Source organism: Abramis brama (genome assembly GCF_963993115.1).
Source record: "Abramis brama genome assembly, contig: SCAFFOLD_69, whole genome shotgun sequence".
Lineage (NCBI taxonomy): Eukaryota > Metazoa > Chordata > Actinopteri > Cypriniformes > Leuciscidae > Abramis > Abramis brama.
The window spans coordinates 186,470-199,678 of NW_028156040.1; the positions used below are offsets into that span (position 1 = coordinate 186,470).

General features: G+C 42.2%; 1 protein-coding gene across 4 annotated transcripts; it reads left to right on the plus strand.

The window, feature by feature from the left end:
• Positions 1 to 8,770: 8,770 nt before the first annotated feature.
• Positions 8,771 to 11,999, plus strand: LOC311077130 (uncharacterized protein). 4 transcript variants are annotated; one of them, XM_084138940.1, is made up of 7 exons: positions 8,771 to 9,930; positions 10,100 to 10,303; positions 10,548 to 10,726; positions 10,820 to 10,892; positions 11,088 to 11,128; positions 11,230 to 11,831; positions 11,950 to 11,999. In XM_084138940.1, exons 3-6 carry the CDS (start codon positions 10,557 to 10,559, stop codon positions 11,264 to 11,266), a joined length of 321 nt encoding a protein of 106 aa, XP_083995066.1. In that variant the 5' UTR covers positions 8,771 to 9,930; positions 10,100 to 10,303; positions 10,548 to 10,556; the 3' UTR covers positions 11,267 to 11,831; positions 11,950 to 11,999. The 4 variants fall into 4 exon arrangements, with proteins under 4 accessions (XP_083995066.1, XP_083995068.1, XP_083995065.1 ...); XM_084138942.1 differs by having other exon boundaries at positions 10,548 to 10,706; XM_084138939.1 differs by having other exon boundaries at positions 11,088 to 11,831.
• Positions 12,000 to 13,209: the final 1,210 nt, after the last annotated feature.

Consider the following 13,209-nt stretch of genomic DNA (forward strand, 5'->3'; position numbering starts at 1 on the left):
CTGCTGTTTCTGTGTAGATGAGAGAAGCAAAGTGTGTGTATGTGTTGTGCACACGCTACATTGATTATGGCCAAGCATGCGCTCTTAAAATAGCCTCTGAATAACATGTGCAACGCCCCACTGACTTTAGACGAGGTTTCTCCTGGTCAGTGGAGGAATTGTTTTCTGAAACTGCAAAATAGCACCAGGGAACGTTTGCGCCGGAACACGCCTCTTTTCGCTGAACCGCCCCCGGGAGCGCAAGTTCATTCCCTAATTTACCGACGTGCGTCTGTGGAGGGAAGAGTCCGTGTGCGTCGGGTGCAAAATAGGAATGAGACATGCGTCGCTGTACAAAGTCAATTGCGCTGGGTGCAAGATAGGGCCCATTATGTCATTAAGAGATTCATTGTGCAGTGTAGACAGCTTCATTGATTGTAAGGGAACTACAATATATTGCCAAAAGTATTAGGACACCCCTCCAAATCATTGAATTCAGGTGTTCCAATCACTTCCATGGCCACAGGTGTATAAATCAAGCACTAGGAATGCAGATGCTTCTACACACATCTGTGAAAGAATAGGTCGCTCTCAGGAGCTTAGTAATTTCAAGCGTGGGACCGTGATCGCTTGCCATCTGTGCAATAAGTCTATTTGTGAAATTTCCTTACTACTAAATATTCCACAATCAACTGTTAGTGGTTTTATAACAAAGTGGAAGCAATTGGGAACAACAGCATCACAGCCACGAAGTGGAAGGCCTCGTAAAATCACAGAGCGGGGTCAGCGCATGCTCAAAAATATATGAATACATTTAAGCTTATGTGGTTTTTGTACCAAAACATTTTTCGTTCATATGTTTAATACTACATTTGCATAACGCCACATGTGTTTTTAGCCAGAGAGACAAATGGGGGGTTTTTTTTGCAGTTTTTTTTTTTTGCAGTTTTTTTTATCCGTTTCACACTGTAGAGACACTCCCTAACTTTCCAAGCCGAATGTCAAACGAATGACCAATATAAAATGAACTTTACAGCTATTTCACAAGCGTCCGCCATTTTGAGGAAAGAGCGCGCTTGCTATTTTATTTGAGCAGTCAGATTCTAAACAAGATAAAAATGGTCTGGTGATTAAAAAGACAATGAAACATAAGATCAGAACAAATATGAAACCTTGTGTCGTTATAATTGAATCCGATATAAATGTTCACTTGTTTTCAAAAGGGTTGTGAAAATGGGTTAATACTGAATGAGTATTTGGATGTTTAAATGTGTTATTCTAATAATTATGGTTACTGGTAGATATGCTCATTTAAAAGTCTCATGAACTTTCAGTGGGGTTTTATGTAGCCCCAAGCCTAGTCCTTTTCATAATCCTAACCCTAATCCATGTTTCATGCCTTTCAGGCCTTGAGTGAATGTGTTATCTTTCAGTAGATTTCACTTTTCACTTATACAAATTAAGAGTTTATTTAGCATAAGAAAATATGATGTTTGTTTGTGTGTTTAAATTGTATTTTTGCGAAGCAACTGCCTCTGATCTTTAGGTTGTTCAACTTTTTTTTTAAATTTATTTTTCTGTGTGGATTCACCATGAAATTTGGTGACATCCATAATGTTTACTGGATGATAAACATACATTTTTACACAACTTCCTTTCCTCTAGGCTGTAGCAGGCCGACATGGTTCTACCACTCGACATATACTTTTTTGGTGTTGTTTAACATTTTACATTTGCTTGACCTAATTACTTTGCCTCTTGTATCACCAGCAGGCCTAGCAGTTGAAAATCTATTTGACCGTGATTAATGTGTGTGATATAACATTAGGTGCATGTGCAGTGCAATAAGACAGATTCTTGTCAAAGCTGCTTTATTCTTGTGGGTTTCATTTTAAAATGTTCCTAAATAAATTCTTCGTGCAATGTTATACTCTAAAGGTCACCTTTTTATGAGTAATAAGCTGTCAATTAATTTTACCGTAGGAGCACTGAAATAACAATATTCGATATATTATTGTACAGCGCTGTACTGTATTATTTTTTTTACAATAGTATACTGTTGTTTAAGATCACAATGGAAGGACTATAGAATAACACTAAATTACCGTCAGCTAGAGCCACCAGTATCATACTATAATTTTATGCTTTTTTATTATTTAATTTTATGAATTTATTTTTCGTGTATTGATTTTACAGTGTTGCTGTTGAACAGTGTTACTAGAATTGGGGTGGACAGCTTGGTCAAGTAGAAAGATGAGTATGGACAATGAAGAGTCAGGGTCAAGATTGCAATCAATCAATTACATGTATTGAATACAAGTTGTTCTTTACAGTTCCAAAATGCATACAGAACAACAAAGAAACTAAAAATTATAGGCAATGCAAAATCAATTCATCTCTAATCTATGATAGCGATAAGTTACAAGCACAGGGAATTCTAGACTCTTTTCAATCATAAGTAGGTCTCATGTTTTTTTGAACCTCTTCCCTTATGTGTCCTATTAAGTTCCTATCTGGTGGAAGATGATTGGCTATGAGACTCCCCACTAACGAAAAACAAAGTCACGTATCTATATAGCCTTACAATTCTCTACAAGAAGGTTATGAATAAGTACAAAGAAAGGTAGTATCTTCTCATCACGATGTTGAGTGTCATCAGGACCTCGTTGAAATGTAGGCCCTCAAACATCTGCTAAGAAACTTTGGCACAACATGGCGAGAAAACACTGGACTCAAACAGAACACAGTTAAACTAGTATTAGTTATACAAAGCTTCTACTTATAATTCAATCCAAGCATATCATATTAAGTGATTAATGGGTGCTGACATTTTAAACGTGAATATATATATATATGTGTGTGTGTGTGTGTGTGTGTGTGTGTGTGTGTGTTTCTTATAATCATTGAACCTATGACCCATGCATAGCTTTCCTCTCACCCCTAAGACACACATATAACCCACATATTACATATTACCCACATATTACATATTACCCACATATTACATATTACACACATATTACATATTACCCACATATTACACACATATTATGCTGCTTGTACAAGCATAAGACAAGAACACACGAGAATCAGTATGAGCAAAACTTAAATGAAAAGCTGTCTAAAATGTGATTCTTGATTACCTTTGATTAAATTATTGATTATAAAATGATCATTGCATGAAGTGAAACACATGCATATTCCATATTCTCAGGATGCCGGGTTAACTAGCAAACACTGTTCCTGCTTTCCTGGCGTGGGCCAGACTCTGTCACCTCAGACAATACACACATAATGTTTGTACAAGAATTAAAATACATTAAAATTAGGGATAATACATAAATAATCATTTTCAATGTTGTATTATTTGCTTTCTTTTTTTTTTTAGATATGGCATTTGTATCTTTTACAGCCAAACTGACTCTCTTTATTTAGTGCCATCCAGTACTTGTTTGATCTCACCCATCTCAGTTTCAGCAGGATGAGTCAGTTTGGGTTCTCTGTCTGGATGGATGTCTTGTTGATGCTGGGGATCTTTGGTCAGTTGCAGGTTGGTGTGCGGATGTAGTCAGAGGTTTCAGGTGGAATTTGTGTGGGTCTATGGTGTTGTCCTGGTAAACGGGGTTCTCACAAGTAGAGTTGTGTACGAGGTGGAGGTTCTCATCTTTGTCCTGGTGGAGGTGAGGGGTTCCATGTTCAATGTCTTTTGATTGCAAGCGTTTTGACCTTGTCGTTGTTTAGATGCGCATGGTCATAATGGTCTGTGGTGAGTTAGCATACTGGGCAGAAGAGCACATCTTCTGGAGATCTCAGCTTTGACTCTGTAGATGGTCTCTGGGTGGAAGTCTTCACCAGGAAGAAGAAATGATGTCTCTCTCTCTCTCTCTCTCTCTCTCTCTCTCTCTCTCTCTCTCTTTATTTTATTTTAATTATTCATTTTGAATTTGCTGAGCTGTTTGCTCAACCATTCCTCTTAATTCATCAAAGATCTGATTTTCAAAGGTTGTGAGCACTGGTCGTGCTCCCTGGACCATTACAGCTCCAGAATGGTAAAAGTTAACTGTTAGGTGCTTTCTGGTTTGGTTCCTTCTCAATGGGTCCTCTGGGTTCTCTATGACCAGTTGCAAGGCATCTTGAATGGGATTTCTTGTAACCCTTAACTCTACATAATATCTCTCAAAAGCCTCTATCCATGCATTCCTGCGATGTGTTCTGAAGCGAAGGTTACAGATTTCACCATTCCAGTCACTTCTGACAAGAGTCTCTGCTTCCATAATGTTATACTTCAAACTTCTCTGAGTAAAAGGCCTCAATAGCTCAACTGGCTAACCCCAGTTTTTGTTTTATTCTTCCTTCTAATGTCTCGCCTCTGCTCCTGTGATAGGATTCTTTCCAGTTTTTCCGTACTGTTTTTTTCTGTTGTCTTTATTTTGCCAAATCTCTTCTGAGTGAACAGTCTCTTAGTCTCATCAGTCTTTATATGCCCATCAGCTGCGTACTGTCCCTAAGAACAGCCAATGGCACAGCTGGTACCACACCCAACATGGTGGAGGCCTGTCGCCATCTTCTAATACGTCAGCACTTAAGCATCACGGTTTCACTTTCAGCTTTGAGTGACAGACATGCCTTTCTGCAGTACAAGAGCACTTAATATTATGCTTCAAAAATATCATAAGCATTTATTTTCATGTGTGTTAGGTGCTTTGACAGATTGCCTGTGCTGCATGAGAAGTGATTTCCCCAGCACATTACTGTTGTGTGTTTTTAAATGTTAGAAAATCAAAGTCATGCAAGTGTTTCTGTTTTGCAAACAGCCTGTCCAAAAATTGGGAGGGACTTTTTCAGGAATTGAGTTCCTGCTCTGAATTGTCATAACTAACGCATTGGGTGCGGACAGAAAATCCAGTGAAACAATGTTGCTCATCTTGCATAACATGTTCAAAACACATCATTGTATGTCATTGATTTGACAAACCGGAATGGCATGTAGGTTATGGTTAGGTCAAGGCTGGGTAGTTGTAGGGTGAGGTTAATGAAAAATGTATCTTTTTGTAAAATATAGTTTCACAAGTTCACCGGTCCATATAATTGTAGACACATTTGCCGTGCTGTCCGATATGAAGGGGCTTGAGCACTGGGCTCTGCTAAAGCACATCATAATTATGAGATATAAAAAACCCGCCTGAATGTGATCTGGGAAATAAATTAGAAACTGTGATTATGGCATCATTCTTGGGAATATACTATTGCAATTGTAGGGCATTGATAGAATGAAACGTGCAGACTAGAAGCAGTCATTGGGAGCTTTGGGTGCCAAGATCTTCTATTCAGTCTCAGTACAGACAATCAATATAAAACATTTCAATATACTGTACGAGAAACACTTTAGTCAACATACATACATATCTGATTATATAATGTATTATATTACTCATATTTAATACTCTAGTTAGGTGTTGATTTATATTGTTTGAAAGTTAGGGGAATGAAAAATCCAAGATCTGGGACCCTAAGGTCCCAGAAATGGCTGTGCACTGGCCCACTTTCTGCTGACCACTAAAGGTTACCCAAGGCAAAGAAAGGGAACGATGCCGTGCTCCAACGTCCCACTACAATGTCCACTTGACAAATACGTAAATCTGTGTATAATATTAGTGGCAAATATAACAATAATAATAATAATAATAATAAATATAGCTGCAAGCAGCAATACGGGGCCAAGCCCTGCAAGGCAGAGCAAGCAACAGCCGCTGTAGCGCAATGCGGAGCCAGAAGAGCAAAACATCAGAAATTTAATGTACATCAAGCACAGTAAGCACATCAATTACAGCAGCACAGCTAGCATTTAAGCACCAACAGCAGTGCAGAGCCGGAAGGAATTTAAATTATTATTTTATACACAATTTCAAAGTCGCCCCACACTGGTCTCGAACCCACGACCACAATGGTTCGGGATTCATGACGCATGGTTGAACCACTTGCGCCACCCAGAGGACATGTTTTACAAAGCTGCAGAGGAGAGGCTTCAGTGTGTGAATGAGCACACAAAATCATGTTAACGAGATTAGCATGCTAAGCTAACTTAATGCTAATATAGCTTATGATGTGGTACATCCAATGCTGGCAAAATAGATATCCTCAGATTCGACATGACGCAAGGAATCGATAGACACCAATTTTATGATTTTGTGACAAACTGTTCACAAGTTACAGCCTCTGAACCAATTATGGGTTGACCTCATTAAGTTTGCGACATCATAACTTTTTTTTTCCAGTATAGCAAAAAAATCGGGGACAGTACTTTTATGCGGCTCAGTCCGAAGATCATTTGAGTACATGTTTGGACAAAATTAGACCAATTTTGAAGGAGGAGTAGCGAAAAAACTGTTTTACATTCACTCCAATATGGCGGCCAGTCACATTGTTGATAAATAACATATGAGATATCGTTGAAATCGGCATAAGCCAAGGAATATATTGACATAAAGAAATCAAATTTCAAGCAATGTTAGCAAAAGTTATAAGCGTTTTTTCAAAAAACAATGATATCTCTGGAACACTAGGTGGCGCTGTGATCAAATTTCTCAGGTACCTTCGGGCCATGCTAATGATGATCCATACCAAATTTGGTGAAGAAATTTCAAATAGTTTAAAAGATATTGCAAATTATGACATCATTCAAAATGGCGGACACGTGGTACATCCCATCATGGCAAAATCGATATCCACGGATTTGTCATGACCCAAGGAATCGATAGACACCAAGTTTATAATTTTCTGACAAACTGTTCATAAGTTATTGGCCAAAATATGCATTTTCCATATCTCATGACCCGTAGGTGGCGCTGTTCCCAACTTTGGCATGGAACCTCAGATCATGCTTCCGATGAAGTGTACCAATTTTCGTTTCGATTGATCAAAGTTTGGCCGAGCTATAGCTTCTGAACCAATTTTGGGTCGACCTCGTTAAGTTTGCGACGTCATAACTTTTGATCAGAGAAGAATAAAAAAAATCGGGGACAGTACTTTTATGCGGCTCAGTCCGAAGATCATTTGAGTACATGTTTGGACAAAATTAGACCAATTTTGAAGGAGGAGTAGCAAAAAAACTGCATACTGTACTTTTCAAAATGGCCACTACTGTAATGGGCGGAGTCTTAATGTAAGATATTGGTTCTAATCAGCATGATGAGATGAATCAGGTGTACTAAGTTTCATTTTTCTAGATCAAAGGGTTCAAAAGTTATAACCATTTCAATGTTGAATTTTTGAACTGCTGGTGGCGCTATAGAGTTGGACCTAGAGACTCAAAAATTGCTACAATTACTTTTCATTACCATCACTACAAGTGTGCCAAATTTCATCATTTTCCTATGTATGGTTCATAGGGCTGCCATAGACTTCAAGAGGAGGAAGAAGAATAATAATAATAATAATAATAAGAAAACTAACAGATACAATAGGTGCCATAGCCCCTTCGGGGCTTGGCCCCTAATAATAAGAAAACTAACAGATACAATAGGTGCCATAGCCCCTTCGGGGCTTGGCCCCTAATAATTATTATTATAATAATAATAATTATTAAAATGCTAACACCTATAACCCGTCTCATAATATCTGTTTTATATGTCCGCCCACACACGTGTGTATATTTATATTTTATTGTCCATATGGTTGTGTTGTGCCATAATGAGTGTAAAAAATGATGAGATGACCCCTATTTTGTTTGTTTGTTTTTAATATTTTTCCAGGGGTCGACCAGAGAGGGCCAACAACAGTCGGGGTAGGCGACGGAGGGCCGTCCAGACCGCATCAACAGGTAAGTGGGGGTAGATTTTAGTATAGAAAATGGAGTAATTGATATTTTTGTTTGTTTGTTTTTAAACCTTCTTGCAGGGGTCGACCAGAGAGGGCTAACAACAGTCGGGGTAGGCGACGGAGGGCCGTCCAGACCGCATCAACAGGTAAGTGGGGGTAGAATTTAGTGTAGATAATGGAGTAATTGATATTTTTGTTTGTTTGTTTTTAAACCTTCTTGCAGGGGTCGACCAGAGAGGGCTAACAACAGTCGGGGTAGGCGACGGAGGGCCGTCCAGACCGCATCAACAGGTAAGTGGGGGTAGATTTTAGTGTAGATAATGGAGTAATTGATATTTTTGTTTGTTTGTTTTTAAACCTTCTTGCAGGGGTCGACCAGAGAGGGCTAACAACAGTCGGGGTAGGCGACGGAGGGCCGTCCAGACCGCATCAACAGGTAGTGGGGGTAGATTTTAGTGTAGATAATGGAGTAATTGATATTTTTGTTTGCTTGTTTTTAAACCTTCTTGCAGGGGTCGACCAGAGAGGGCTAACAACAGTCGGGGTAGGCGACAGAGGGCCGTCCAGACCGCATCAACAGGTAAGTGGGGGTAGATTTTAGTGTAGAAAATGGAGTAATTGATATTTTTGTTTGCTTGTTTTTAAACCTTCTTGCAGGGGTCGACCAGAGAGGGCTAACAACAGTCGGGGTAGGCGACAGAGGGCCGTCCAGACCGCATCAACAGGTAGTGGGGGTAGATTTTAGTGTAGATAATGGAGTAATTGATATTTTTGTTTGCTTGTTTTTAAACCTTCTTGCAGGGGTCGACCAGAGAGGGCTAACAACAGTCGGGGTAGGCGACAGAGGGCCGTCCAGACCGCATCAACAGGTAAGTGGGGGTAGATTTTAGTGTAGAAAATGGAGTAATTGATATTTTTGTTTGCTTGTTTTTAAACCTTCTTGCAGGGGTCGACCAGAGAGGGCTAACAACAGTCGGGGTAGGCGACAGAGGGCCGTCCAGACCGCATCAACAGGTAAGTGGGGGTAGATTTTAGTGTAGAAAATGGAGTAATTGATATTTTTGTTTGTATGTTTTTAACCTTCTGGCCGGGGTCGACCAGAGAGGGCTGAAAACGGTCGGGGTAGGCGACCGAGGGCCGTCCAAACCCGATTAACAGGTGAGCGGGGTAGGTTTTAGTGTGGTAGGTTATATAAGGGTCCTGAAAAATAGGGCTTTTTGTGTCCGGTGTAGTTTATGAGGGGTTATTGACGGGTAGGTGTTAGTAATGAGATGTGGGTGGCCATTCAAAGAGGAGTTTTTGGTCTACACCACTGTCCCAAAAATAACGGAAGAGCGTTGGGGAGAGAGAAAAATTTAAACCTCATTGAGGCCTCTCGGGTAGACTGTGTCCAATCTTTTGATCCAAATGCTCTCGGCCTTGAGTCTTTCTTTTAGAGACCACGCTGGATTTGATTGGAGACAGGTGACTTTGAATGCAGACAGACCGTGGGTCAGGAAGTGTTGCACTAGGTGTCGTCGCTTCTCAACTTTATGCATAATATTGTGTGCATGTTGATAGGCTCTGACCCTCAGTTCATTTTTCGTCTGACCCACGTATTGTCTGCGGCATCTTGTGCAAAAGGCCAAATAAATGCAGTTCACAGCTTCGTGGGTCAGAGGTCGGGGGATTTTAAATATCTTTTTGTTAAATCTGCTCATTACCCACTTTTTTTGAACAAAATACTTGCAGCGGCCGATCCGGCCAATGGGGGCCGGTGTGCGTATCTTGCTGTAGACCAAAGTGTCGTGTAAGTTTTCGTTACGCTTATATGCTGCAATGGGCCTGTGATGTTTGAGAAAGCTAGTAGGTTCAAGGAACTTCAAAAAGTTTTCTTTGATGGCCGAATTAAGGGATACGCATTGTTTGGAGTAGAGGGCAGTGAGCGGGATGATTTTATCTCTAATCTGCCCTTCTGCTCTGGGTGGGCTTTTTGGCTTGTCAAATGTTTTCAGAATCTTTCTCAGGAATGCTCTGCTGTAACCACGCCCACGGAGAGCCCGGAAGAGGATGCGCGTGGCCTCCACAAAGGACGATGGCTGTGAGCAGATTCTTTTGAATCTGAGGAGCTGTGACTTAATGATTCCTTTGAAGGTGTGTCTTGGGTGAAAACTGTCTCTATGAAGTAAAGAATGCGTATCTGTGTCCTTGAAGTAAACCCTGAAATCTAGCTGTCTTGTTTGTTCAAACTTGGGTCCCTTGTATGAGACCACGTCCAAAAAATTGACCTCTGACCTGTCCGTGTTATATTTGACCTTTATAGATGCCTGGTGTGAATTAAGGTGAGCGATGAAAGTGAGGAAATCGTCCTCAGAGTGGGTCCAGACACCCCAGATGTCATCCAAGAACCTATAGTACGCGAAGGGTTTTTTGGCAGAGCCTGCGAGAGCCGTTTGCTCCCAGTCTGCCATAAAAATGTTCGCGTACGAGGGGGCGAACTTCTTCCCCATGGCTGTCCCCTTTACTTGTAAGTAAAATTTAGTGTCAAACTCAAAGTCGTTTTTAGTCAGATTTATCTCCAAAAGTTGAAGGAGATGCTCGTCCGGTCTAAGGGGATCAGGATATTTGGACATAAATTTTCTAACTGCTTTTAAGCCAGTCGGGGTATCAATATTGGTGTATAAACTATCTATGTCAATTGTAAATAACAATGCGTTTTGTGGGATTTTGAGTTGACTAATTTTTGCAATGAAATCGTACGTGCCTTTTAGGTAGCTTGGATGTCTGGTGGAGAGAGGATTGAGGAAGTGTTCCAAGTACTCGGCCGTGAAGTATGTCTCGCTGTTGCAGTCGGAGACGATGGGTCTACCTGGTGGGACCTCAAACGGAACGCTCCACTTTTCTGGCTCTTTGTGGATCTTCGGCAACAAGTAAAACCTTCTGGCTCGAGGTGGGCCTTCACCCACGAGATACTCTTTTTGTTTCGCGCTGATAATCTTTTTTGAACACATGTCATCTAAAATTTCCTCCACCTCTTTTATAGTGTCTGTGTAGATGGGCCCCTCAAGAGGACGATAGTGCTCTGCGACAGACAGTTGTCTCAGTCCCTCACCGAGGTATTGTGCTCTGTCTAAAATGACTGTGGCGTTACCCTTGTCGGCTGGCTTAATTACTATGTCCGTATTGTTATACAATTCTTTCAGAGCTTTTCTTTCGCTCGGTGTTAGATTGGGCTTCACCCCCAGGCCCCAGTGTAGCTTTTTGAACGCAAAATTGTCCGCTCTTATGACCTTCTCTATTTCTTTCGGCAGGCTGGACAAAGCGGGCTCCCAGTCAGAGGGATGAGTGAACGGTACCTTCGCTTTTTGGCTTTTCTTGCCCTCAAAAAATGTCTCGAGTTTGAGCCTGCGGTGGTACGCTTGCATGTCCGCTAAAAGTTCTTTCTTTCTACAGCTCGATGGGGTGGGGATGTAAGAAAGGCCCCTTTTGAGGACTGAGGTCTGTTCTTTTGATAAAACAAAGGACTTTGACAGATTTATGATGAGTTTACGGGAACCGCATTTTGGGTTGTCGGGGTCTACAAGTTTAAATGAGAAGCCCAATGCGTGAGGAGTGCTTTGGCCGTTGTCGGTCTCCAGTGGAGCCCATCCTTCTCCACGTGGAAGTGTGTGGCTGCCAGCAGAGGGATGAAGGACAGATTCTTTTTGATAAAGCTGTTGATATGCTCTAGCATATCCTGCTCTGCTTGCGGTAGCACTCTCGAAAAATTGATAAGGGGCACAATAATTTCTGTCTGTGGCAGAATCCTCTTTGCTATTTTGTATGTTTTCTGTATTTCTGTTATGGCCGTCATTCTATATCTCTGTTTTCGGTTGTTAAGGCCAAATGACAGAACGATCTTTTCCGGTACTCTGGCCACTGTGGCTTTTTCCAACAGATTACATGCATGCTGGAATTTAGCACCGGGGAAGCTGTCCACTTGGAGATCGGGTTCCTCGTAATGAGGAAGTCTGGACAGATTTGAGTCCCCAATGATGACTACTCTCTTTTTTAACGTAAGGCTCCAATCTACGTGTTTCCTTGTGGTGTTAATGTGGCGTAAAGGGCGGTTAAGAGAGCCAGAAGATGGGCTGTCAATCATTAGGGGTTCATTTACGTTTGTGTCTTCCCCAGGTGCGAGAACGCCGAGAGATGGTGCGGTTTTAGGGACGCTCGGTTCACCCTGTTCTACCCCCATGTCTCCCTCTGGCTGTATCGGGTCAAACTCCCGAAGGAACTCAGAGAGCGGTGAAGGTGGTTTTACCGGAGTGGGTGAGTCGTCAGAAAAAAGAAAGCTGCTATGATCTGAGTAAGCGATTGGAGTCGACATTGGGGGAAATGGGAACAATCTGTGTTCCGTCTCTGACACAGGAGAGCTGTTTGGGGCACCAATAGGCTCTGGTGTTGCCACTGCCACCTGTGGGGTGGGTACCCTGTCATTGACCTGTGGCGCTTCCTCCTGAGGAAGAGGAACTAAAACAGAGATTTCCGACACTGGTGTCACAGGGCGGCTCTGAGCTACAGGGGCCGCGACAGAGATTTCCGGCCTCGGTGTCTCCGGGCGGCTCTGGGGTGGAGGGACCGTTAAAGAGGGTTCCGCTCCTGGATTTATATGGCGGCTCTTATGTGTTCTCTTTCTCTGTTCGCAGGGCTGCGGCGCTTCCGCCTGTATGGGCAGAAGGGACTCTGGTAGGTCCTGTGGAGGTACTTCCTCCTCAAAGGACCAATCTCCTCTATGTGGAGGAGAACTAGTGCCTGCTTTTTCTGGTAAACAGAGTGTTGGAGAAGTTTGTATCTCTATGTGTTTTTGACTGACTGTTTGTCTTACAGGAGCGGTGTTGGCAGGAGGTTCGGTCGGCCGAGGTGCAGGGGCCTGTGTGGCGGTTCGGCTGGTGGAGGCGACGACAGTAGCGTAAGTTCGAGGGAGTGCGGTCCCCCTTGTCTCTGTGGGGGCTTTCTGTGTCGTCGTGCTCACACCAATCGGGATCTCTGCCGTAATCAGGGCCTCTGCCTGTGCAATGGCCTCTGCACTAATTCTACTTCTATAATTTCTGTCCGCCCAGTGTGACGCCACCTCAAATGCTTCAGGCCAATCGGCTTGATTGGTCTGGGCACGTATGCTCTGTATGGTTGCATCAATCATTGATTCGTAATGTCGCTCGAGAAGCAGTTGTGTAGTGTAGGACCAGTTTTTTGCGTTGTCCTGTAGCAACTGTGTAACTCGGTCATTCGGAAAGGCTGGTCTCACCGTCTCTATCAGGAGGTCAGTGAGTCTTTTAAACGTGACCGGCTGGTTATTCTGAACCTGCGTGGTAACTCTTTCTAGATGGTGTACCTGGCGGATCAGATCATAGAATAATTTGATTGTCGTTTTGAGTTGAGGCGGTGCCGGTG